At 39.6% G+C, this 27,757-nt stretch overlaps 1 protein-coding gene across 1 annotated transcript in view; it reads left to right on the top strand.

Annotated features, from left to right (window-relative positions):
* LOC104160180 (monofunctional C1-tetrahydrofolate synthase, mitochondrial-like) overlaps nt 1-27,108 on the top strand; it is a gene marked incomplete at its 3' end in the record, with an annotated part of 48,789 nt that extends 21,681 nt beyond the window's left edge. The window contains exons 8-15 of the mRNA XM_009698250.1: nt 236-282; nt 1,123-1,230; nt 2,119-2,193; nt 5,086-5,188; nt 8,557-8,633; nt 12,229-12,369; nt 20,659-20,727; nt 26,997-27,108. Coding sequence (XP_009696552.1) covers nt 236-282; nt 1,123-1,230; nt 2,119-2,193; nt 5,086-5,188; nt 8,557-8,633; nt 12,229-12,369; nt 20,659-20,727; nt 26,997-27,108 — 732 coding nt within the window. The remainder of the gene's footprint in view (nt 1-235; nt 283-1,122; nt 1,231-2,118; nt 2,194-5,085; nt 5,189-8,556; nt 8,634-12,228; nt 12,370-20,658; nt 20,728-26,996) is intronic.
* Between the last annotated feature and the right edge of the window lie 649 nt (nt 27,109-27,757).

Here is a 27,757-nt window from a genome sequence, read left to right as displayed (position 1 = left end):
ATCTGTAGGCTTTCATTTCAGATCAAGAATTTCCTTTTTTACTGCCTGCTGAGAAAAGCTAGCAAGGTTTAAGGAAATCCTGTTTATTGGGGTGCATCACTGATCCCCTAATAGAAACCAGAATGCTGAGAAGTGTGTTGTCAACACTGTACATTTCACTTCGTGTGTTAAAGGGTGGTGTTTATTTTTCCAAACCTGGTGGGAGTCTGATGTGACCATGTGCTTTCCTGTGCAGGTGGAGCAGCCGGTGGTGGATACGCTCAAGTGATTCCCATGGAGGAGGTGAGACAGCGGGGGAGACAGCAAGTCCCTGTCCCTCTGCAAGGGCTGGGCAGGCCGAGGTGGCTGCTGCAGCACTTGCTTGGTGGCGATGGTCTGCATGGAGATTTGAGGTGATCCTTGCCATCTCCACAGGGTCCTTGCCATCTCCACGTGCCTGCTGTGTGACATGCAGGGGCTGGGGAGTGGGTGTGCAAAACCATTGCACAGTTATTGTACATGTTTGTAACATCTCAGCTATCCTTCAGATGCTTCCTGAGAAGAAAGCGCACTATCCACACGTAACATACAAGACAAACAACTGGCTACTGCTAATTTCTTGTAGGCCCCTTTAGGTACTGGGAGGCTGCTCTGAGGTCTCCCTGGAGCCTTCTCTTCTCCAGGCTGAACAACCCCAACTCTCTCAGCCTGTCCTCACAGCAGAGGTGCTCCAGCCCTCCGATCATCTTAGTGGCCCCCTCTGGACTCGCTCCAACAGGTCCATGTCCTTCTTGTGCTGAGGACCCCCGAGCTGAAGGCAGTACTGCAGGGGGGGGGTCTCACCAGAGCGGAGCAGAGGGGCAGAATCCCCTCCCGTGACCTGCTGGTCACGCTGCTTGGGATGCAGCCCAGGACAGGGTTGGCCTTCTGGGCTGGGAGTGCACATGGCCGGGTCATGGTGAACTTCTTGTCAACCAACACCTAATAGTATTTCAGCCTGATAGTATTTACTCTACGCTGATAGGTGACTGAGAGCTGCAGCCTCAACAAGATAGCAATGATTGTTGCTGCTAATCTGTCTGAGATTAATAAACTGAGTTAAATAGTTTCTTATAGAAAGATTTTGTTGTTTTCACCTTCTAGTTCAATCTTCATTTGACTGGAGATATTCATGCTATAACTGCTGCAAATAATTTGCTGGCTGCTGCTATTGATGCTAGGATCTTGCATGAGAACACTCAGTCGGATAAGGTGAGAATTATTTTCTGATATCCACATGACATTTTTTCTTTTTAATTTTTCAGTAGGCTGCTTTTCAAAGCAAAATAAGTTTATTATCTTTTTATATTTTCACCGTGTGAACAGAAACTATTGCTGAAGCCATTCTGTGTTCTGCTGGGAAATTTTGCTTATAGAATATATTTTTCTGGCCAACAGCTATCATAAGGTAGTCTTTAAGATGAGGATCTCATGCTCAGAAGTCTTTCAGACTGTACTAAATAGTCTAATAAAAGATGTTTTCTCTAGATATAATCTTTTTCTTTTTAATAATTTGTATACTCCTTTTAAAGTTAAAAATTACACTTCTGATGTATAGTTGGGTATGATGTACCTTAAGAAGAAGGGGTCATGGGGAAAATAAACTAGATCCTCTTTCCTCCTGTTGTGACCTTAGCACAAATGCTAACTTGAGTCTTTAAAGGGAAGGGAGAAAGTAAAGGAAGGAGCCTTCTTTTTTTGGCTACAGTGATAAAACTGAGCAGGGTTGTCACATCCCCTTTACTTGGTACGACACAAATGTGCATTTAGGCCAGTTTGCAAATGATAGTTGTAGTTTGAATAATTTGGACCTTGGTTAAAGTTTTAAAGGGTTCCCAACTTCAAAAATAATACGTTTTTTTTTGGTGAAACATAGAAATTTTGGTACTTGGATTTAGACTGTTAAATCATAGGCATTGCTCAAAAGCCTACCATCTTCTCAGAATTGTTTTTTAAATTCCTAACCAGAAGCGCACAACTTATGTGGTTGGGAAATTCTTACTGAAATTAGTCTGAATAAAATAAAAACATTAGCTTTTTATTTAACTAGTTCCTGGTTGTAACCTTTTCTTTCATTAACTTTTCATGTGTTTTTTCTAGGCTTTGTATAATAGACTGGTTCCAGTAGTTAATGGCGTGAGAGGATTTTCTGCTATTCAGCTTGCTCGTCTGAGAGTAAGTTGCTAATGTAGTCTCTCCTCAATTATAGTATCTCTTCATAAAAACATACTGTCTTACGCAACTTGTTTTAAATTGTTTTATGTATGGGACTGAGTTTGTATAAACCTTCCTCGTGAATTTATCAAGTCCAGACTTTTTTTCTGAAAGCATTTTCCTTGAAGTAATAGGATCTGGGTCTGATATTATTTTCATAACTAACATTTTTGCTATTCTTTTCTCGTGAAATAAACCAATAATGTTTTTAAATGCTGTGTCTTTCCTGATGAAATATTAAAGTTAGATTTTACAAAATACTTTTCCTATTATGGTAAAGTCATGTTTGAAAGCTTACATTCTTTGGTTTTGCAATATTTTCTGGTTTTGAAAGTTTATTATAGCATATACTTCTGGGGTTTTATTGATGTCAATTTGACAGTGTTCTCCCTTCAAGGGGCAGAAGGACATTTGCGTGCATAGTATATTTTTGCATCCCATCTTGCTTTCTGAATGCTTCCAGAAGGGCTTCCTATGCAATTTATGTATGAATAACGTATCTGGATTTGTGGCTGCCGTTCTGATAAATACCTAGAGAGCAACACAGTCACCTAGCATACGGGACAGAGAATATGAACCCCTTGAATATGACCCTTAAGGACAGCTTCAGTCTTCTACATCCAGTTCCGTACTTGTTGTTGGCTTTAGAGTCCTGACCAGTGTTGTTTCAGAGTCACCGTATGGCAATGGATAGCTGCCAAGTGTGCACTTGGAATTGGGGGGTGGAAAGGAGGACAGAGGTAATACCTGCTTCTGTTTTAAGGGAAAGAAAAAAAAAAGTTCTCATAATACTTTAAGCTTTTGTGCTGCTCATTTGAATGCCAGTAAACTAAAATGTGGATGATGCCTGCTTGACTCTGGTAGAGTAGAGTTCACAGAATTTTCCATTAGAATTTTGGAGTATTTTCATTTTGTCCTTGTTTAAACTGTGTGTCGGGTAACAGGTAGGGAAGGATAGGGAGCGTTTTGGTTATTCATGACATACCAGCTCTCTCTGCATTTGAAATGGATTTCTCATTCTTCACATGAGCTGCAACTCAGTAAAAAAAGTTGGCCTTTAGAACGTTCAAATACATGCATCATAATTTCCAATATAACTGAATTACTTTGCTGTGAATTATTTTTATATAATGATTCCTTATACCTGAACAAAAAAATCAAATGTAAAAAAAAATCTTTATGGGATGAAGTTACTTTTTTTTTTAAAAGAGGATTATTAAGATTGAAACTCCTCCCTTACATGTGTGGTTTGGAGTTGTACTTACAGAAGGTCGCATGCAAATTTTCTTTTTCAAACCCCTTGTCTAACATCAGGAGCTACCTTTCTCATTCCCCTGCTCCTCAGCTGTTTTCTTTTTTTTCCCAGTAATTATTAGCCTAAGACCTCCTTACCTTACCTCCTCTATTTAACTGTTTCTGTTCCAGTCTATTCTTTGTCTCCTTTTCCACATCAGCTCTGTGTCGTACTTCCTCCCATCTGATCCAGATGAGTCAGCTTTTTTCTTGCTGCTTAGACCCAGGATGGATGTTGTTGAGACCCTGGGAGGGATAGGCTGCTTCCTTTGCAGTCCCAGTGCCCAGCTCTCCTTGCAGCAGTTGAAAGTTATGAAAATTTTGCTGTCAACCCTGTGTGGAGAAATGCTCTGGGCCAAATGCTGTGGAAAAATGTATCTGGGCAGATGCCTGATACACCAAGCAGGAGGGATGAGCACTGAACTCTGACTGCCATCCCTCAGTAGAGATGCTGATGGGATATTGCTCCTTTTTCAATCTGCGTGTTTTCATAGAATTTGTAAGAAACTGTCTCCTAACTATGTCAAATTGGATTAAAATTGGCCGACAGATTAGAAAAATAATAATAATACAGGACTGGCAGTTGAGGACCTAAGCCTTTCTTCATTAGAACTGGGGTGAAAAATCTTAGGGTACCAAGTGTCAAAAGCTGCAAGCTGTTCTCAACAGCGTTTTGCCCTTCTCAGAACAGTGGGAGATGCCCCAGTGCCTGCATCTGGATTTGAAAGCATCCCTCAGTCTGAGAGACCAATCCTCAAAAAGCAGCATCATGAAAACAGTTTTAGTACTCTCAAAAGGATGTTCCCAGCTTTCTAGAAATAACTGTCAGTTTAAATGGGAAGTATCTGTGGTAGCTCTTTGAAACTTGAGTATTTTTAGACTTTTCTATTTGCTTTATTTTTAGTCCGAAAGTGTAAACTTGTTGGCTAATTTACTGAGGAATGCTTTCTAATGCCAGAGAAAATAAAGATTTTTTTTTTATTATTTTTTTTTTAAGGCTACAGTTCTTAAACACAGTTTTCTGATCCATCTTTATGTAGATTTATCTAAGAAGAGGTTTGGTGTTGCTGAAATAGTGAGTCTGTAAAAGCCAGGAGGTATTGGCTCATTCATTGTAAGTGACTGTGTTTACAGATGATGGGCTTTTAAAGCAGAAGTTTTTATTTCATTCGAAGATGATTCACACAAGACAACGCATGGGTCTTTCAAGGATTTCCACAAACTAGAGCAAGCAATTAATTATCTTTTAATTAGTAACTGATAATGTTGAATTTGCTCTTTGATTTACATTGAGTTCCTTCTGTTTAAGAAAGAGATTGTTAATTTAATGACCTATGAACATTTCTCCTTCTCTGTTTCATTTCTCCACCTACATTTGCCCCTATTTTAGTTACAGGTATTTTCTTATGTGCCTTTTTTTTTTATTTTTAAATAGTTTTGGTCCTGACGTGCTTCTTTCCAAAATGCTTGCTGAAAGGAGGGGGTGATAAGCCAGAGCAGCTATACCTTTTGAAGCAAAAAAAACACTTCATTGTATTTCTTTCATTTGTTTTCGTGTAGAGGCTGGGAATAAACAAGACTGATCCTGGGACTTTAACAGAAGAGGAGATCAGCAAATTTGTGCGCCTTGATATTGACCCATCTACCATAACATGGCAAAGAGGTGTGTAGTCAGAAAACCTCACTTCAACTTGGATTTAGTTGTAACTTATTTCCTAATTTGCTTAATTTTACCTGAATCAGAGCTGTTTCTGCTCTCTGACTGTAAGAGCAACCCATTTGCAAGTGGGAAATGTGGGTGCATAACAAATTTGGGGGCAGTATGTTGCTCTAAACTTGGTCAAATATCTGTAGTAACTCAAGAGACTTTGCCAGTATTCTGAAAGATAGATTACTCTGACAGTTTAAATACATCCCTTGTCTCTCTCAGGTTGGATAATCTATCTTAAAACATATGAAAGTAGCTTTTCTGTGCATTTTACAAATCTTACCCATTCTTTTCCTAACTATGCCTATTACGGTTTTAGATTATTTGTGCTTACTCTACTTGATTTTGGTCCCTCATCCTCCGCAGCGCAGCAGCCTGGGTAGCTCAGAGACCAAATAAGGGTTACGTATTTTTCCTGTTTTTGAAGTGTCTCGAGTTGTTTGCTTTGTTAGGAAGAAGAGGTGAAAGATGTGGTACAGTTTCAACTATGTACGCCAAGCAAACCAGTATCTGCACTCACACCCTTGGACAACTCCCCTCTGCATTCTTCAGTTCTAGTGCTGCGTTAAATTTCAGTGTGTACCTCAAATTCTGTATATCCCTTTTTCTTTTTTAAGCAAGTAAACTCTGCATAAAGTTTTGAGCTAACTTCCATTGGATTTTATTTTCTTCCTAAGTTCTCAAACACCAAAGCTATTAGTTCAGAATCATTGTTAAATGGAAAGTATTGTGATGCTCAGAGAAATAAGGTGAATCTATTGAGAAGTGAGGAGTCTTGGCCATGTTTTACTGTGCCCTTTGTGTGCATCTCATCTCAGATTTGGGATATTTTTCTCAAGATAATACTGGAGGAGGTGGCACAAGAATTTTTTTATTAGTCACACTGTGTGTCTGGAAGAGACCTGTATTAGGATGAAGGCATAGTATAAATATTTAATGTAACATAACTCATCGTTTTTATCAGCGTGGGTTTGGGAGGAGGTAAAATTACTCAACAGCTGTTAACCTCAAGTGAGTGATTTAATCCATATCAAACAGTGTTAGTGAAATTTCTATTCCACACAACTCTATATGATGTACATATCTTAAACATTTCAGAAAAAAAAAATGTTTTTAGGAATGTTTTAGATAACTTGGAAAATGTTTTACTTTGGACTGTTTCTGCAATCCGTATGTCTGTGAAGCTTGCTACGTACCAGGGAATTTGTAGGACAGAAGCGAAAGCTATCAGATTGTCTGAAAATTAATTTTAGTTGGGACTTGTTTCCTTAGAAGTGTCACAAGCTTAAAGTTCACTGACATCTTATACCAACTTGAATGGGTACAACATACTGAAAAGAAGGAAAGCTTTCCCCTACTTACCCTTCCCCTGGTATTCAGATCCTGTTTATCTCTCTAGAGGATAAGGAAGTAGTTACATTAAACCTAACACTTGGTTGAACCTAAACTTTCCTGAAACGTTTACTTTGGGTAAGGAAGAGGGAAAACTTGGAGAAGGAGAAACTGCTTTTGTGGCAAAACCAATTATTTCTGATATTACTAAGTACAGCTATTGGAATCTTCCTGGAGAATGAATTCTGACTATGGCGAGAAAGCCAGTGTATCCCAGTGAGCAGAAAGAGTTGCAGAGGTAGTTACGGTTTCATAGTAAGGGTGTTCAGGTTACCTGATTTCACTAGGAAGGGCCAGATAAAAAGCAGCCCACTGCCTGCCCAGGCTGGTGGGAAGGCTAGTCCCTGCTCTCAGCAGTGCCTGGGTAGGCAGGAAAGAGATTTAGGTCTGCTTAAGGCTGCTCGTGAGACTGAGCTTCCTAGGAAGAGAAGAGGTAAGTTTGAGAGATCAGCTTGCCATATGGCTTCACGGTGGCATATGGTAGCACAGCTTGGGATGAGGCTACTGATTCCATGTGCCGGACTCCGTTCTGCAGTTTCTGCCAGTACTGTAGTATTTTAGAGTATGACTGTATACAAATAGAAGCAAAAATGAGTTAGCCAAGTCTGTGTTGCACCATCCCTTAAATGGAATTCCTGGAGAAATTAGGGGCCTAAATACCACGTAGTGGGAAGAAGGCCCACGTGGTATTTACAACAGCCCCATGAGAAACGCCCAAGAAGGGGAAGTGGCTTAAACCTTCCTTTTCTCCCAGCTCACTCACAACCCCAAACTGGGGTTGTGTAGGACTGAGATTCAAAGTCCCTCTTGTTCTTGGGTAATTATGTCGTCCTTTTCTGTACAAACAAATCCGTTAATCTCCAAAAGCAGCAGGAAAAGTGGGAGGAGGTGATTTAACTGACCTTCAGTACAGACAACTCCGCTCGAGGTTCCCTGATTCTCTGCTTCTAAATGAACGGGACTCAAATCTACATCTACCAGGAGATTGACCTGATTGCCAAGCTACAGGCTGAACTGATCAAGAGTACCTTCCACCCTTTCTTTTAGGGTTGGTGCAAGTTGAAACGTTTGTAGGGCTAAGGAGCCTGTAAGAAAGAGGGAGCCTGTTTTTGCCATTCCTGGGAAGTAGAAGTCTCGGAGTTCAGTCTCATTTTCTAACAAACAGAAACATCCCGGTCAGTTCTCAGCAGATGAGAGAGCTCTTCAATTATTCTTAGTCCTTCCTTTTGGTTCCTACAAAGGCACATTTGAAGTTGAGTGTTGTCAGTGTAGAACTGGAGAACTTGGCTTGCGATGACTGTTAGTGAAGTTAGCAATTCCACAGGATGGTTTGGACATGCCCTTGCAATGCTGAAAGTGTTTCCAGGTTAGAAATACAATTGTTTGAAATTGAAGTTGTGTTAAATAGCAGATGGTTCATCTTGGCAGTTGAAAAAAAACTTCCTTTGAATGCTCTGCAGCTGAATGTGGAGTTAGTTACTCTGATGTGCATGAGAGTGACTTGTCTGGAAGAACCAATCTGACAAGATAATCATCCTTTAAAAGAGAAACAGACCAAGTTTAGCCTACATCATGCAGTCTTCAAATCAATTCTTAACAAATCAATGACGATTTGAAGTAGGTCTGAGGTGCATTGTATCTACTAAGACAGATTTTTCTTATGTAGGTGACATATTGATTTGTATGTTAGAATATTAAGAATCTGTTAGCTTCAGCTAACGTTCAGAGAAATTGTATTTCAGTTATTTCAACCTGTTGTCTAATGGTATCAGCTAGAAGGGGGAAGCGGAGTCAGTGCTAATGCTAACGTGCAGGAGCATGGCTGACTGGTTACGCTGTTCAAGCAGCTGAATCTTACAGGTACACCTGGAAAAACTCAGATCCCTGAGTCCTTGTTAACATGTTTTGCTTTTGCTATTCCCTTATTTCAGTGGTGGACACAAATGACAGATTCCTGCGCAAAATAACAGTTGGGCAGGCAAATACAGAGAAAGGATTTGTCCGTCAGGTACGTAAAGGCAGTTAATATATCACATTCTGGACAGACTTTGCTTTAGAGGCTGAGAGATGTTTGTGCAGTTCTTTCAGTGTATTTCTTTGAATTGCAATGCGAACATCTGTTGCTGTTGTATAGTATCCTTGCAGTGAAACTGATTGTGTTAATGAGTAACTGAAGTTTCAGAAACAGAAACGAATGCAAATTGCACAATGTGTTGAAAGCACTTGAAAAAATTGCACGTTAGGGGTTCAACACTGTCGTCCTATGAGTATAAAAGGTGCACTTATGCCCTCATAAGATTAATTTGTATGATTTTTCATACCTTTTTAAGTCCCTCAAACTATTTATGTAATACTTGTGTAATTTAAATTGCATTTAAATTTAATGTTAAAAAATTGGGGGGAGAGGTGGGTCATGTGTTGTTGGTCCCATTGGTGAGGGCTGGAAATGACCTTTTTATTCGGAGTTTTCATTTCCCTATCATGCATCTCAGCTTTGGGATCTAAACCGTAAGAACTTTGAGCATGTGCTTAATTTTAATACGTGGGCTTGAAGGGATAGCTCAGAAAATGAGTATATGTGTACTTTTCAGCAGTGTGAAAACCTAACTCAAATTACTATATGAGAGCTTCTGGAAGTTTATTAAAGAACTTGCTGACAAACAGAAAGCCAGACTTTTCCAACACTATCTGAACAAGTGTTTTGGTGTCATGTGGGTAAATCCATTTCTGAAACAGTGCAGTGTGGAACAGTAATGCCAGGTGGAACAAACTGCTTGTCATGATGTGGAGTTGCTCCTAATTTCATGAAGATATTGTAATCTAACAGTCTGGATCGTGAAATTCATGAGGTTCTGACTATTTGGAGGTGAATAGCTATTGCGGTAGAGATAAGGCTTTTATTCATTTTGGAATTCTTGTCTTTAGCATTTCAGACCTCTTCTAGGCTTTGTGCCTAAATAAAGAGACTAAAAAATAGCGCTGATGTATTTGCTCAATTCAGCAGTTAAAACAGTCAAATTAGCGAAAAGAACTTAAAAGAGAAATCATAGAATCATAGAATGGTTTGGGTTGGAAGGAACCTTAAAGATCATCTAGTTCCAACCCCCTGCCACGGGCAGGGACACCTTCCACTAGAAACGCTCACTTGTTTTGGTTTTGAATACACAGGGTAGAGACTTTTCTGTCTATAATTTACAGAAAACTCAATATTAGCTAATACTTATCTCTGATAATGGGCTAGGACTACAAAATATTATAGTTGGTACAAGTTTCTTCAACACTTGAGATGTTTTCCTATGTTTAGATTTGTTTCAATGACTCAATGTGATTATTAACTTTGAGGTAGGTTCTGCTAGCCTTATTGTACAGCATTTTACTACTGTAATTACACTGCTGAGTTAAATGTGGGTTGTTTTATTATAAATTACTAGTTGAGATATGGCTGTCAAATACTGCTTCTGTACTCTTACAAGGCTAAAATTACCTTGATGATTTCAATTTTGATATGTTGGGCTGATGCATATCCATTAATATTTTAACGTGGACTTAGTGACTCAAGAGAAAGAGCTAACAGTTAGGAGAACTTGTTTCAGAGCCTAGCCGGAGATCCAGAGAAAGCAGGACTTCATAGTTAGCAGATGCATTTTATAAATATTTGGAGTGATGTCCTAGCAGTCTTAAAATCAATGACACCTGTGTAAAATGGCAGAGCACAGCAGGCACAAAAGTCTGCATTTTAATGAACAGGGATGCCGTGGTTTCTAAACAGTATTACATGACTGATGCCCTTGGTCCTGCAATTGAATCCATGTGGGTGGATCCTTGCATCAATACAGAGCTGACTGTACAGCCAAGGCTTCCGTCAGCACTTCATAGGTGCATCAAGGTTATCAGTCTTTTGTGCCTGTTTTTTCATTAAATATTGTGTCGCTCTTTGAGCATCTACCTGGGATTGTTTCTCCTGTCCTTTAGGGTTTGTATAGAAACAATGATAACAAAACCTTTTTTTTTTTTTTGGTCTCCTGATAAACATTCTGATAAAGTTAGATAACGTTCCAGTATACAGGTTGGGCATAGATTTCTCAGATTTATTTCCTGTCTTACATATGCTGCAGTGACTTACTGGGGACATTCTTAACTTCAGAAAAGACAGTCGCATCCATGTCATTGCAATGCTAACAATGTTTATTGTGTAGCCAGCTATTCTGTTACATATAGAACTGCTTCCAGGGAATACAGAAAATCTGCTTTGTAACTTCAGCATTTCATTGGAATCGCTATGCTGAAAATGCCAATTACAGGATTCTTTTCTGTTTTCTGTGGTATGTAACTCTCCCTGCCTGGGCCCAATGCAGAAAAGTGCTTGGGTATCTTCAGAAGTTTTGACTAAACACACAGGTACACAGAGGTCAGGCAGAATAGGGCTGCTCTGGGCTGTAGCTGTCAAGACAGAATCTAAAAGTGGGAACATAGGTTAAAAAAGGGCAGAAACTGTTAAAGTACTCTGCAAATGGATAGGGGTGGTAAGGTGTATGTTGAACGATTCTCTATATAAATGCTGCTTAAAAACAGGCAAAGCTCTCGATTTGAAGAAGTTCTTCTGGTATTGGTCAGTATGGGATACATCTGGTAGAGGTCTGAGATAGAAACAGTCCTGGGACTTTTTTTACATAGGTAGCAGTAGGATATCAAGTACTAGATTTTTCTATAGACTTTAATTGCCGGAGAAGGAAAGATTACTAAAGAAGCTGCAGTTCTTGTTCACCCCCAACATTACATTCCTACCACATAGTACGTTAGTCACTTTGCCTTTCTTCTCTCCTTATGTTCTGACTGAATGTGACCTGGGCTTTACTAATAGTAAATCAGCACAAGTACTGCTCGTCTTTACCGCAAGCTCTTAAAGAAAAGTAAGGACCACCGCTTGTGCTGAAATAGTGCACAGTATGAATGTATTTCTATAAGAGCAATAGAACTGTTGCCATATATAGTTCTTGGGGTTTTTTTTGACTTACATATTTGTTCATTTAAAAAAAAAAAAGAGAGGATGAAGATATATTTTACATTATCATAGATCAAGCACAAAAGCTAGCAGCATAGACTCTAAATTTTGAGTTTACGTAGGAAAAGAATGATCAAATGTAACAAGAATGTTTTTGAAACCAGAATAAAAAAACTTTTGGAGAACGTTACAGGGGGAATTAAAAAAAAAAAAACACCACACAACAAAACCACAATACTGTGCTCATGCCAGTACAGCTCAAAACACATCTGGTGATTTTTCTTTTTCGCCACAGAAAAAAATTCTTGGTCCTTCAGAGAGCTTCTGCTAAGGAAAATGTGAGCCAAGGGGCTTAAGCACTCTGCAAGACTGGTCCCCCAGTAAATGAAGTGTAACAGAGAACATTAATGAGGAAATATAAACAAAGTGTTTGAAGTTACTCTAGCCTGAGTAATTTCAAAAGCTGTAGGTTACAATTTAGAACTTGTTTGAATTTCAGTGTGAAATCTGTCTTTCCTGAGTCTATTTCTGATGATTTCCTATGTGTATTTGACCTGACTTTGATTTGATTCGATTCGTGATTCTCGTCTCTATTTTACAGGCTCAGTTTGATATTGCTGTGGCCAGTGAAATTATGGCCATCCTGGCACTTAGCACCAGCCTTCAAGATATGAAGGAGAGACTGGGGAAAATGGTGGTGGCTAATGACAAGAAAGGAAAACCCGTAACAGCAGAGGATTTGGTATGTACAGTGCTGTAGACCTGTGAATAACCTCTGATGCATCTGTTTTGCCTCTTGAAGCATTAAAAAGTCAGGTGCATGCCAAGGATTTTGCTTTGAACAGCACAGTCAGATATCGAAGAAAGATCTTCTGGGCCAAAATTTGCTCGCAATGAGAACAAGATGTAGAACGCATTTCTCCAACTCTCTGGTAGCATCTGGTTCAGGAAGTCTCTGATCTCCATAGCCTGCTTGGATAGTTTTCTGCTGTTCTTAAGGCAAACACATTTGGTGCTGGAGGAAGGCAGAGTGTGGGCTCCTATTTGAGAGAGCTGGTAATGTTTGCTACTGTACTGTAAAGTGTGCTTGGATGTTACAATGATAGTTATCATGTGAACACTTGTACCACTAAATCAGAATGGAAGCAAGTTATTCTTAATTCACAGGTTGCTGATAGTGCTTGGGACAAGGTTACCTCCTCACATCATTAAGGCTTTTTCTTCCTTGCCTTCATTAGTTAGTTGCTGTTTCCTCATTCCCTACTTCAGCTTCTGAAAGAAGTCAAGACATTCTTCTTTTGTATCGAATTCTGGCCGTTACAGCCAGGCTGTGAGTCAGTAGACAGTGATTGGAAGCTCATATGTGTTTGTGTTTGGCAGGTTCTGGTGCGGCCAGAAACTGCCAGTGAACCCTTGCAATCGGCTGTATGCCAGGAGTAGGCTCACTGTGATTGGCACTAGTTTACTGCAACATTACATTGCTTGAATTCTGAAACCTAATTGCCAAATTAAGTTCATATCTTGCAGATTGACAGCACATCCTAAATACAATAAATATAATAATGCTTTGCTTTTATGCTTTTTTTTATTGTCTAAATATGTCCTTATAGCAACTGTGATAGGTCTTGGAGCCACGCTTTCACGCCACCCTGATGGCAATGACTGCCTGTATCACACAGACTATGTGTGTTTTTTCCTGTTTGTCCCTTTTATGTGGACCTCTGCACAAACTTACTGCGTTTTTAGAGTGAGCAAAGGAACCAGTATCCTGCCTTGTCAGCAAAGATAGCAAACCCACAAGTCAGGAATACCTTCACAGCCTTAATGGATTCCAGTTTAATAAGGAAGTGAAAACGTAGTATCTAGCTTGCCTAGATTTAAGACTGAAATTAAGATAAGGATAGCAAAATTTCTAAGTACAGTCATCATTAAAATTCGAAGCAAATCAACTACTCCCAATTATGCAGGAGACAGGAGGAACTGCATTTAATATTCTAGCTGTTGAAGTTTTGATTTTCCTTTTCAACTGCATAACTTTATCTCGGCGAAATGGTGGGGAGTGGGGAGTGAGTTACATTATAATGCATATGCAAAAACTTTAAAATAATTCAATGTCAGAATTAAAACTACATTTGAAATACATTATTTTAATCTTGATGCTACTTTTGTATGAAGGTACTTTAATGTGTTAATATTGCAAAATATTTAACCTGTCTTCAACCACACAATGCTAATCAACTTGATGAACGGAAGCAGTTCCTTTTCTGTAGTCTGCTTCATCTATAGTTGCTCTGTGGAAATACAATGTTAGGGCTGAAATTATAAACAGCGCACAAAGAACTTTAAAATTTTTCCACTATGTCCCTAAAATGAAAGTAGTGCTCAGCAAAGTGTCTGTTACCAAGTTGGTTTTCTTTGGTCTTTTTTTAAACAAACTTCCTATGCTTAGTGTCTCAATCATTTGACAGTGTCACTTGCACTGAACATATGTTTCTAGTTCTTTAAAGCAGTGTTCTATATTATACAATAGAAGAGCTGCCCAGAAAAAAGAAAATTCATCACCGTGTCAAGGATATATATTATGACCATCTGCAGCTATGCTGCTGCATTCTTTTTCTTCTGTAGGTTCTCCATACCATGCACAGGGAGGACTTGAGTGCATGTCATGACTGCAAAGTGCAGAAACTCCTACCTCCTTTGTTGTGGAGTGTGTTACAAATGAGGATGAGAACTATGGGCAGAATAGGAAGGTGATTTCATGGTTAAGGCAGAAAAGTCCCTTTTTGGAGAGCTGAATTCTACTCCTGTGTTTTTCACAAAGCTGCTGTGTGATGCTGTGTCCATACAAACAGATTCTTACAGTACACAAGGAGTTATGCATTCCTCAATCTGGAGCTAAACAGTTGAGGTCTATGGAAGGAGTGAAACCCCATCAACAACTTTGAACCAGGAGAAATTATTTTATGTTGCCTCAGGTTGAGCATCCAAAATTGATGAATACTTTTGAGTTTGATCCTTGTGTGTGCTGATTTCTCTTCTGAAAACAGGAACAATTGTTCATTTCTGCAGAATTATTAATATGGTGAAGAATTCATGTACCGTGGTGTTGGGATTTAAGAAATGTCCACAGGTGGTCAGTCTGTTTGAACAGCTTGCAGCTAAACCCACTGTTTCTAGACTGTAAATGCAGTATCTACTCTTCCCCTGCTGCTTGTGCTGCCTGTGTTGTTACCATTCTTCTGCAAGCCCAGCTTTTGACTCCTGTTCATTTGGACTGTGCAGGTTGTATCTCATCCTTGTATGTGTTCAAAAAGAATTCCTATAGGTTCCAGGAGAAGAGATCTTTGCTTGTGGTCCGGGTGTCCAGACCCAGAGCTGGTCCAGCCTGGTGCGGGCTGTAGGTGCAGTTGTAACACCCTCGGCTGTAAGCATACCGCACATTGTGGCTAAAGCTTTCTGGGCAGGATGGGGCAAGGATAAGTGTTGACTAATGAGTGTCTGTGAACTGTAATTTTCGTTTTCCCAGAGTTTATATCTGGAGCAGATTTTCAGGTGTGGTGAGAGGTTTAATGTGAAACCATTCTCCTCTTGAATTTTCATCCTTCTTTCAAGTCAAGGTCAGAAAGGAGGTAAAGCTTTATAGCTCAGAAGGGAAAGATCTCAAGACAACTGAACGTAGGAAAAACAATATACAAGGTTTTTGAATGCGCTCTGTCCAAGAACAGTTCAATCATTTTGACTTAAATTTTCATAAAACAAAATCAAGTTTAAAATCTTGAACTGATCACAACCGCTTGACGTGGAACATTTTAGCCCAAAGAACTGCAATTGCATATAGTTTTAACAAATTTTAGGGGCAGCTTTATCATGGGAAGTACTGCACAACCTGAATAATGGATGGTGGTCAGTCCTACCTGTCACCAGGTAATTCTGGGGTTCATGTTTCATATAACCTACCCAGATTGAATTTATGGAAGTTTAGATGTTTGACGGTAGTCTTTAGTTCATTGGAATCTATGTGAACCACAACCACTAAACCCTTCTCTGTGATTTGTTTCCAGATGTACACACAATATACTTCACAAAAACACAATTGCTCTTAATTTTGACTTTATATGCAATGTCTTTATAATAATACAATAGTAAAACCTAAAATACACATTGGCAGATATAAACCAGATGCAGAGGCAGGCTAGGAGTAATAGAAAAAAGATAAATTGAATATTTCATGAATTGAGAAGACTCCTTCCACAAGAGTAATGGATTAAATATCTGTCCTTTGTAATGGAACATACAGAAGTCTTTGCCAAAATGTGGTGCTCATTGCACAGTATTTTGAAGACTTAATTGCTTTTTGGCTTTTACAGGGTAGTAGAATTCTGATGGACACATGCCGTATTTTTATGTGAAGCTAAATGGGTATGTATGCGCTGGATCAGTATTTCAGCAGCTATGAAAAATATTAAATAAATATGTCACTGTTTTTTTAAATAAGACTTCTCCACAGCTTCCTTTCAGTGCCATACTGTTAGATTTCAATAATTCCAGGACCAAAAAAAATAGCTTCATATTTACTTTTATAAATGATCTGCCAGCTGAATATATTTTGTTCTCTGGTTCATCAGAAACATTGTGTACATACTTCACTTTAAACAAAAGTAGTTGCAGTTCTTCTCAGCTTACGGATTAGAGTTTAGTTTTTTACAGAACTGGTATTGCAGAAAAATATTATGGTTTTGTTAGAGACTACAGTTTCAAATGAAGGGAACTTACGAGTACTTCATTGTTTTTCTTATAAAGAAAAGGATTTTTCTCTGCCTTTCAGTCTGTGTAACCCTTATTCATTTCACAGTAGTTACTTTCAATCACCTTCCTTGTCATCTAATGCTGGCTTTCATTTCCACTCTTGGTAGACCTCAGAGACTGCTCCACTGGAAGTTGCTTTGAAAGTGTTTTGGTTTTTCATCTAAGTTTGCCTTTCCTATGTCACATGTGTAATTTATTTCGTGCTCTATGATCTTTTCTGTCCTGGGGAGCATACCTGCCCCGATGGCTGGTGGGTAGATGGAAGGGGTATTATTTTCAGAAGTACTTGGGATCGGTTCCAGGAGGGAACCCAGGAGAGCTGGGTGTCTGTATACATTTGATTCAGAGTCCTACTTCTTTCTTCTGGCAGTGAGTTAGTGGAAAGCTGATGATCCTTGGGCTCTCACAGGCTTAATTGGTGTGTAAGTGTCTAAGCCTCTAATTCTTTTATAAAAAATTTATCTACCTTCTCTGAATTGCAAATGGGAACCTGATTCCTTAAATAGCTTTGAGAATCAGATCCAGGACTTTGAGTGAGCTGTGAGAATTGTTTACTAGCTGCTTGGAGGATTTGGGATATGAAGGAATGAAAACTTTATTCTGACAGAGTCATGTCAGATAGATATGAAAACTTTATTGTCTGTTTAGCTTTTAAGGACTGTTGTAGACACCAAACCTGTTGAAGAACCATGGAAGGCAAATAGACATGATGTGTGGTAACTGGAGTCTTTGCATCTTATTTTCTTTGCTTTCAGCTTCAGATAGAATGAGTAGTTGTGTCCAGAATGCATATCTAATACGGATGAAGTTTCCCGAAAGTTTAAAATGCATAGGAAGTATATGGGGGTTTTGCTTCACTATTTTTATCAGATTGGTAAAGAACTATCAGAAAGCAAAGGAGGCAGGATTTGAGCCTTTATTATCTTGGAGGGGCAAGGGGGGAAAAGTGTCTGGATTTTATCTTTTACTTTTCCCCCAAAGCCTTCTTTCCAGTCAACATGGCTTGGGTCAGGAAATAGCTGTTTGCATGCTTACTGTGAGCGAGCTGGTGGACTTGTCCAGCATGAAGTGGAGAACAGAAGCCCCTAATCGGATGGCTGCAGCTGGCGTGAGTGAACACTTGACAGTCCTTAGAGTTTTCCCAAGAAAAGCGTTGGGGCCAATCCGTGGCTGCTCAGGTAGTTAACCTTGCCGTTGACCAGTTGGAAAATCTGATGGAAAGTTTCCCATTCGACTTTTTTTCTCCAGAGGGTTGAATAGATATTACAGTTGCTGTTTATGTGGTAAGATTGTAAACCATCTCAGTGTTCATGCACTGAAAATTATCAGCAGCTGTTTCTCTTTTAGCATCATGATAAATAGCTTATGCTATATGATGACAGAAAAAACTGATACACGGAGAGAAAATGTGACATTAACTAACCTTTTCCTTCAGCTATTTCTGTTACCTGTGTGTACATGGTGCTGCTTTCCGTGAGACTTCACTAGCTGTTCTAGTTTTGTGTTGCCAGCAGGTAGTGGTAAGCATCATTTCCTTCAGCTGGGGGAGCAAGGGGGAAGAACGGCGCTTCTAGTCTGAGAAATTCTGTCTCAACTGGCTACTGAATTGATCACACCATAGGAAAACAACAGGCTTATAGATCTATTCAATAAGGATATTACGCACTGTAATTTTTTTAATGAATTAAGATTCTGCACTGTGATCAACAGGAAAAAGAACACATTTGTTTTGATAAATTAGTAGGATTAAAAACTGGCTTTTAATGGAGAAATTGCTAGTACTGAAATTTTTTCCATTTCATTTTAAATTGTTAGAGCTGGGATTACTGTATTTACTATTTTTTTTTGTAAGTGCTTCAGATTTGGAAGTGAATCAAATCTGTTTTATAAAACAAATTGTTGTATTGAACAGATTTAAAATGTAATATCCTAAGAAATATGCCCACTTTAGAAAGACTTTTACAAATTACTAAAATACAAGAAATCAAAGGCAATAGCAGTGGCAGTTATTTTCACATGATCCTAAAAGGAAAATTCATTCATGGATAAAATATTGAAGTTACATTTTATTTTAGCAGCAGAAAATTTTATGGGATACTGGTTAAATCATAGAATCATAGAATCATTATGGTCGGAAGAGACCTCAGAGATCATCAAGTCCAACCGTATACCTGATGCCACCATGCCCAGTAAACAATGTCTTGAAGGGCCACATCTAAACGTTTTTTGAACACCTCCAGGGATGGTGACTCCACCACCTCCCTGGATTGAACCATTATGAAACACTGTTGAGATTTGTTCTGCATTTTTAAGTTCTTTATCTAAAATGAATAGTTTATATTCTTACCAATTAAAACAATCTGTAGCTGTGAAGGAGCCTGTGGGAGTGAAAAGTAACAATAATTTCATTTCTCTTTTTAACATATTTTTCCTTTTCCTTGTGTTTAGGCTGTCAGCTTTGGATTCCAATGAGAGTAGTTGGGTCTATGTACAGCATGGCACCAGGCTGCTTCTATGGGAGTGATGGAGCCTCACCCATGCGGACAGAGAGCTGCCGTGCTGGGGTTTCCTTGCCTTTTGATCCTGTCTTCTGAAACTAACATATTAAGAAACAGAAATCTAGTTTTTGCTAGTTCAGAAGAGGGAAAACTATATTGGTTTGCTACTAGTCTCTCATATTACTTCTTTGTGGGTCTATTGGGATCTGTAGATAGTGGGAGTTTACACAATGCTGATGACAAAGAAACATCTTTCCCTCCTCTCTCCTTCCCTTGACTCTCCTCCAAGGGAACACTCACTATGCTTTAGTAGAAACCAGTTTTACTGTTTTGGTTTCATTTAATTTTTATCCGAGGCCGAATGTTCTGCTTCATTTTCCTCTGAAGTCTATGTTCAGATGTGATGCTTAGAAGGGGAAAACTTGAGTTTGTATAAAATACCATACTTATATAATCACTATGTACTTTTATGTCTCTTATGTCATTAGAATTTTCACACAGAGTTTTATTGTTCAAATTTTGAGTTAGTTGGCAGAAGCTGCATTGAGAATTATACAGGCGCTATTTTCATTGCTGCTCTTTATTTGAACATTATTGTTCAGCTCTTAATAGGCTACTCAGATAATGTATCCATGTTTTTCAACCTCCATTTTAAACAGCGTACAGCAGCTAGTATTTTTATTTGGTTTTAATGTTTCTTTTCAATACAATCATGTATTAAATTAATTTTTTGTGCTCTCTGGCAAGCCTATGAGCTACTCCTTATAACACTACTGCATTTTTTTCTATCCATGATCTAGTTCTTTCAAAACAAAACACATCTTTTCAAGATCTTAGTAATTTAGGAATAAATTGGAATATATGCTTGTGGTTTCTAGATAGCACTCTGCACATCACTATCAGACTATATGCACACTCTGTAAGCATTTTTTTTCTAAAATGGGCATTGACTTTTGGTATAGAGGGATGTCATGATGTTCTTTTATTTTAAATTCAATCAGTGTGGAATTTATACTTAATAGCCAGAAAATTTTTTAGGGAGGAGTATGATTTTTTTTTTTTTACAACTGAAATGCAGCAATTCGCTCAGCTCCTTTTGTCCTCTCATCATCACAGCAAGGCACCTCTAACTTTTAATCTCATGATGTGCTCATTATCTACCCCTAGTGAGCTCTGTGGCTGCTTTCATCCTGTGTCTATTAGGTATATATTTGTACAAGTCTCAAAAAATACCCTTTCTGGTTGTTGCTAGCTATTGATTTGTGCTATTGATTCTGTCATGAAAGAAATACATCTGTCATTTCTTTAGGCAGTTTTAGCAAGTTATTGCCTTCTTGCTTTCTCAGGCCCCAGTGGCCTTTGCTTCCGCTTCATCTTTTGTTCCCATGAACATCCCTATGCTGATCACTTAACTCTGTTTCTGGTCTCTCCATGAAATGAGAAGAATATTTACCTACTGTCTTTTAAGTGTAGTCAGAACAAAATAGTTACTATTTCTGGCACACTCTGTAAATACAGTATGTTAGAAGTCAGGGTAACATCTAAAGAAATTCTTTACGCAACATTGTAACGCTGCTTATCTTTTGTGGTTTGTGAGCACACTTTCTTTTTCTCCTTTGAGCTGTAAGTTTTTTTTCCCCTGTTTTAACTGTAGAGCTTAAGTGTGACTCAGAAATGCTGCACCTTAGAATTGACTTCCTTAAAATGTGGACTCTCTTGTTTTTTAGGGAGTAACAGGTGCTTTGGCAGTTTTGATGAAAGATGCGATTAAACCCACACTAATGCAGACATTAGAGGTGAGTATGGCTTATGACGCCTGCCCTTCTCTGGCTTTCAGATTCCGTATTGTGCTTGCATTGCTTCCCTCCAGTGACCGCACTTAACTTTCAAGCTAGGCTCAAATCCATAAAGGCATTTTAGGAAATGTTCATTTGTGTATGTTAACTAATCAACTCTACCTGCACTTACACGTTTTTGGTGGGTTTTTTCCTTTCTTTGAGACTCTGGCTTTAGTCATAATTTTTCCTGGTGTTGCAAACAAGCTGCAGTGTACTGTTGAACTGCTGCTGAGCACACTAGAAGGCGGGTCGGGCTCCTGAGTCATAGATGTCCTTCTGTTTCCCATCTTTCTTTCCTAGGGAAGTTTCTTTTTTATGTATTTCCTTTATATGGATGTTCCCATGATGATTCCCGTAGCCCAGCATTTTGAGTGGGAAGTAGATGCTTCACTGAGGCTGTTGTATTCTGTATTACAGTTTGCGCTGTTCATAAACACAGGAGGGTCCTTTTGCCTGTTTATGTGTTTTCAAAAGATGGCTCCCAGCCACCTGTCTTGCCATAGTGCCTTCAAGGACTATATGGAGCTTTGCTGGTCTGTGAGTGGAATGTTTTACACTTACCCCAGTGAGCTTTCTTCCAACAGCTCAAAGAACACAGCATTAGTACAACCTAACTCTGTGTCTGGGCAGTCTAGTATTGCCTTTTCAGTAGTGAGCTGAATGATGAGAAACATTCATGGGGCGAGGGAGGAAGAAAAATGGGGAAATAATGAAGCCGTTTTGAAAACAAATGCCTTTGGAGAAAAATTAATATATATTATTGAAAGTTTGACCATCAAAATTACATAGCTGGAATATTTCAGAACAATTCCTCATATGGTGAAAAGTTGAAGAATGTAGAAAGATACCAGTGCAATCCCCAGTTGGTAAAAATGTCTTATTTCTACAGCATGTCGAAGTGATGAATACCTTTTTGCTTTTGTGTTTGGATGGGGACAACTTCCTACTCTGAGGCAGTATTAGAAAAACAGAATTTAAGTCTATGTTATTTTACTGTAGCCATCTTAATTATTTTCTCCTGCAAAGAACATTCGTTCTTTCATGTGGCTATATGAAGAATATATGCGTGTGTCAGAATTTAGTATAACATCCAATAGCAGAAACTGGAGGTCATGTAGGATCAAGAATGTCACGGCCAGAACTGTGTCTTAAATCGCCACTTGGATATCTGGGTGTGTTAAGCATCAGTGACAAAGGTGGCTTTGATCGGGAGCGTTTAGTCTGCAGCACTCCGTTTGCACTTTGCATATCTGTTAGAAAATAATGCAGTTTTGTTGTAATGTTCTAAAAGACAATTATAAATGTCAGAAGAGTTTCTTCTGATCCATAGGCAATTGGTTCTGGGACTTGCATGCTTGTATTTTTTTACTGCATTTTTTTATATTCACATATCTATGCAATAAAATTCCTGCCTTTTATGTGGTATTCTTTTCTGGTCTAATCTATGCTATGGCTGAAACATCTGCCAGTTTTCATCAGACACTATTGCTTGTTAGGAGGACCCTGACCACAGTACCCAAGGATATTTCTCCCAAGAATTTTTCTTGCAAAGTTATTTTTAAAACAGCACACTAAAGGAGCTCGGAAGACTGCTTTGTGCTCCACTCCTGCCATTTGGGTCTCAGAGATGAACTTTTGTCACCCTTTGAATACCTGTTGGCTTGCAGGCTAGTGCGAGTCACCTATCCAAGAGTGGAAATTTCCAGCTTATCTAACTCTTTTCCAGGATAGTGCTGTGCTTTGGCTGATGTATGCCTCTTGGACTGTGCCATTGCTCTTCTGTAGAGATGCAATGGCCTGCTCTGTTACTGCCTGTGCTGTTGTTGCTGTTCTTGAGCCTCAAGCTTGTGTCGTCTCCCATTTTGTGAATAAATACCTTTCATATTTTTAATTATTAATGTGTATAGCTTTAAGAGATGTTAATTTTAATAGCTTCATTTTTTCCAAAAAAGAGAGGGAGAGGAAGAAAGAAGATATTTTGCCCTGCACACTTGAATATAGCGCAGTGATCCACTTGTAGTTTAGAGCCTTCCAGCACGATAGACGTTAAGCCAAGCTAATCCCAGTGTACCCTGAGCTGGTGGATGTAATAATGTCTTTTCTGCTATAGGGAACGACGTATTTCTGATGAGTGTATGAATTGCTTTCTTCTCACAAACCAGAAATTAGGACAACTGAAGCCTAAATTACACTTGAAATAATCCTAATAAGTAGCATCCAAAAGAAGAGGGACCTCTTAAATTTCCAAAGAGGCTACCAATAATAATTGGGCAACACAATCCTAATCCTTTCAGGGAGAACAAGTTCTCCATACAAGTGTAAAGACCTTTAGCAACAGCACAACGACAACAGTAATACCAGAAATGATCCTACAGCATGCAGGTGGTGGAAGAACAGAGTAATATGGTTATAGAGAACACAAATGCAGCTCAGACTGTGCTGTGGACCTGTCCTGCAAGTAGGGATGAAACTATTCACTAAAGCAGGTCTTCCAGATCACTTAGGTACTGGGGAATGGCGAAATGATGACTTCCAGCTGGTACCGACGGTTCGTTCAGCATACTTTGTAAGTGATAGCGTCTGTGGGTAGCAGGGGGTGAAAGCAGCCATTGCAGGGAGCGCTGCACTCCTCTGTGATCTGGCCGAGAGTCTGTAGGTGGGTATTGTGTTAAGCTGTGGAGGTCTGAGGAGTTGCTTCTAAGGGCTTGTGAAAGGGGAGAAAAACGACCTACTCGGTAGATTTGTACCAGCTTTATATGGGTGTCTGCGGGCACCAGAGAAGAGGTTTAGGAGTTCATAAATCAAAAATGACTGAATGCCAGTCCTGCTTGAAACGGAACTGGCAACTTGTGTCAGTGCTTTTTGTCATATGTGAATTGATGTGTGTGTTCTAATTTGCTGTTTTTTCAAAGAGGTTTCTTGCTGGGTTGATTTCCATCACAACCCTGCTACTCTGTCATGAGAAATGCCATCTCAAGGCGTTAGTGATGGACAGTGTTTCATATGCAGGAATGACAGTAAAATTGCAAAATGGGAAATGTGGGGCACTCCACCTATAATAACTGCAGGCTTCAGTAGAACTTATATCCAATGCTGTAGAATTGAGATTACTTTGTTTGAAATGTACAGAATGATTTCGTAGTGTTTATCCATGTTTGTCATGACAGATTTGCTCCCTCATGAACTGATCCCTTAATGTTCAGCATTTATTTATACCGTGCCTAACAGAGCAGCTGCTCTATGGGGCAACTCTCTGTCGTTGCAGGATGGCTGCTCTGGGATGGTCCGCTCGTGTTAGGTTTAAAGTGCCACTCACAGAAAAGCTGAGGGGAGGATGGTAAGAAGTGTTACAAACATCCTTCTAGTGACCAGATAACTTCAGATATTTATTGACATTCTGGGTTTATTTTCTTTTATTAAAACTTGGATAAAAAAGTTTCCTGTACTGAAAACAGTCAGCAGAATGCGTCCCTGTGCCGCTGTTTGTTTGTCCATATAGTTTACTAAGAGTGTGACAAAAATAAGTGGCACTCTGCAGAGTGGGACTGATGGGCTGACACAGAGTCCCTGAGGCTGGCCCGAGAAGACATTGTTGTCCCTGTTCCAGGGCGTGCCGGAGGCTCCTGAGACCCTGCTGGAGTTGGCTCCCTTTGGTACCTAGACTGTGTTTTCCTTCCAGGATTGCCCTTGTGAAAAAGAGCATTGAAATAACTCCTCCTTTTCTTCTGGTGGATTCCCCAGCTCCAGGGGAGCAGCTGTCCATGCCAGTGGTTTAGCAGCGTGTTTGAATTTCGAGTTAGTGGCAGGGGGCCTCTTGGCTACTGATATTCTGGATGTCGGACCCCACCATCCCAATTTCCTTCCCATCCACATTGTGCGGATGAGCCCTTGGAAGCACAGTTGCACAGGGAATGCCGTGGGAGACCCTTCGGGCCCCTCTCTGCATAGCTGCCACAGCGTGGGCTGGGCTGCCCCCTCCTCACCGGCTTTGTGCTTCCGTGCATCGCTTCTGCCCATGTGTGTGCTGGGCTCTAAGGAGAGCAGCCAAGTAGTTGTTTGCCACAAGAAATTAAGGGCTTAGAAGAGTAAAATTACACTTAGTGAGTAATAAAACACAAATCAGAATAAATCCTGTGGATTTCAATCTAGTAGCTGAAAACTGCAGTCTTTTATTTGAATGCCCCAAGGGTAAATACCGGGTTGAAGTAAAACTTAAGGAAGTAAAACTTAAATTAGGTTGGTGGAAGTGGTTTGCGTTTTGTTTTGTGTAAGTTATACGCTCTTTGGGAAAGGGGTGATCTTTTATTTTGCACAGCACCTCCCATTAGGTTGATGCCTAAATACTGTAAGAAGCTTTGAAGGTGTACATAGTTCAAATTAAATTTTTTTGCATAAATATGTAAAACCCCAATCGATATTGCAGTATGTGGTCATTAGCAGATAGAAAACAAGAAAAAAAAATCCTAAGTAAACATTATGAAGTCGAGTGTGTTATGATGATAAGAATCTACATCATTCTTTTTGTTACAGGGCATGATTTCTAGTTTATTTACTTTTTCTGCACCTGCTCCACTTTCTTCTCTAATGTGTATGAGGCAGAATTGTCTTTGAATTGTAGCTGAATTCTCCATTTTTTGGAGAATATGCCTTGCCCATTAGTATGCATATTCTTCCTTTTCCACTCTTGATTAAAAAAAAATAACAAAAAATCCCCTATCTTATTAGAACAAACCTGAAGTTTGATGTGCCAGTGGATAAAAAGTTACTAGTCTTTTCTCTGAACAAAACAATTAATTAGGTATAATTATTTCTAGAGGAAGCAGTAAGAACAGATGCTTGTTGTTGATATATTTTATATGATGTGTATTCAGTGTTACTGAAACATGAAAATCTGTTTTCTATAGTAGCAAGTATTTCACTACTGTAATCCAATCGTTCTGGTGTTTTATGAAAAACATGAGAATTCTTGTCTATGTAGGTTGTTTTCTTAAGATGCTGGGGCAGGGGAGGACACCAGCCAGCTTTTATTATATGGTTAATAGTTTCCAAGTTGTGGTTCTTGGGACTGTTGGATGTGGCGTGCAGCTGATCCGTGGAACACTGTCCTCCTCAATTGGTATTTCTGGTCAAAAGTTGAGGAAGATTGCCCAGTAGCTTGTCTGAGGGTTGGAAGTATCTCCTAATACAGCATGTGTGAAGGACATTGTTGGAGATAGTCTGAAGATATCTGTTTACCTTCTCTTTAACCAGCTGGGGATTTTCAAAAACATTAACACAACAGCAGAGTTTTGTTTGCTGAAGTATTTTATAGTAAGACAGCTGAAGTGACATCCTGCTGTCCGATTGTGTGTTCCGACTTGGAGAAAAGGTAGCGGTTAATCTGTCTCACCTAATCCCTTTCTGTAGATGCTAACTTTCTAATTTCTCCTTTCCTTGTGATGCCTGTGAGAAAAGTAACAGGGAAACTGAGATTGGCTTGCTATCCAACAAATTTCCCTGTGCCGTCACTTTGTCAACTCCTTGCCTACCTGTCGTTTTGCTGGTTTAGATTGCTCCCGGCTACGGAGTCTACTTTCCTTGTGTATTTACACAGCGCCTAGCGTAGGGGAATTTGACTCTGCACCCAGGGCTCCCGGGCGCTCGGCCAGCAGCAGTCAATGCTTTTCCCATTGTATACCAGCATCCCCACTGCACCCCAGCCCAGGCCCTCCCCTGCTCCCTCTCCAGCTCCTTGACGAGGGACCACAATCAATGGTTGCTTCCGCCGGCTACTTTGCCTGCATAGGAGTGGCACTTACAGTCGATGAGGAAAACAGGAGCCGTAAGGGATGGAGTAGGGCAGGAGCTGGGATCTATTTCTGTGCCCTCTGCAGCGATGCACTTGGTGCCACTTGCAGTACGTACACCAGAATAGCACGCCACAGCATTAGGGCAGTGGAAATATGAAACATTAGTACAACGTTGGGCAAGAAGTTGTGTGGGTTACCTACAGGTTGCACTGCTGTCCGTGACCTTTCTGTGAATGAAGCAGGTTCTGACATCTAGGCCTGTCAGTGAATGAGTTCTCAAGCACCTGAGATGTACTTAACCCCCCTGAATTATCTAACAATGCTTACTCATTATATCTGCTTTTGATTTATATATAATCTTGATTAGTCTGCAAGAGTATTGAGCTCGTCTTCTTACCTATCCATTAGATTACTGATACATATTTTTTTATCATTCAGGGAACTCCAGTATTTGTTCACGCTGGACCTTTTGCTAACATTGCGCATGGAAATTCTTCTGTTTTGGCAGATAAAATTGCCCTTAAATTAGTTGGAGAGAAAGGATTTGTAGGTAAGCAATTTATTTTTTTTTTTATTATATGATGGTTTGTTGGTAAGTTGGCAGTGTGTGATGTAAGTGAACACATAAAATAGCAATGAAAGGTAGGAAAGCTACTTCATTTTATCCTAATATCAATAATAATCTTATATGATCTTAAAGTGAATGTGTAAAAAAAAAAAACCCAAAGCACTTCTTCTCTCACCATGCCCTTTGTCTGAAGTGTTCCTGTCACCACGTTTGAGATCCCACAAGATGACTGAAGCAGTTAAATGACTGGATTGCATTGAAAGAAGTGTCCTGTAGTTCCTTGTGCTAGTATTCATCTGACCTCTCTTGATAAATGGACAGAAACCATTCTGTTTTTGAATTATTTCTCTGCCAATTCAGCAAACTCAGCCAAATCGGAGCTCGGATGTCCCTGAGCCAGTGCGGAGGAAGGGTAGCAGAAGAAGGAGTAAGACTCCCTTATTTTGGAGGCAGTGAGCCATTAGGTTGGTCCAGCTGCATTGTAAAACCTGGCCGTGAGGCCCTCACGTTCCCATCAGAGCATGTGGGTGGGCAGACTCTTTTAATATTAAGAATTCAGCCTGCACAAGCAACAATAGGCACGTAGAACTTACTGTTACAGTCGCAGGCAAAATAAACTTGTGGCTAAACA

Source organism: Cariama cristata, unplaced genomic scaffold, assembly GCF_000690535.1.
Source record: "Cariama cristata isolate BGI_N322 unplaced genomic scaffold, ASM69053v1 scaffold16784, whole genome shotgun sequence".
Classification (NCBI taxonomy): domain Eukaryota; kingdom Metazoa; phylum Chordata; class Aves; order Cariamiformes; family Cariamidae; genus Cariama; species Cariama cristata.
The sequence above is the reverse complement of the archived record's forward strand: the minus strand, read 5'-3'. Positions and strand labels throughout refer to the sequence as shown.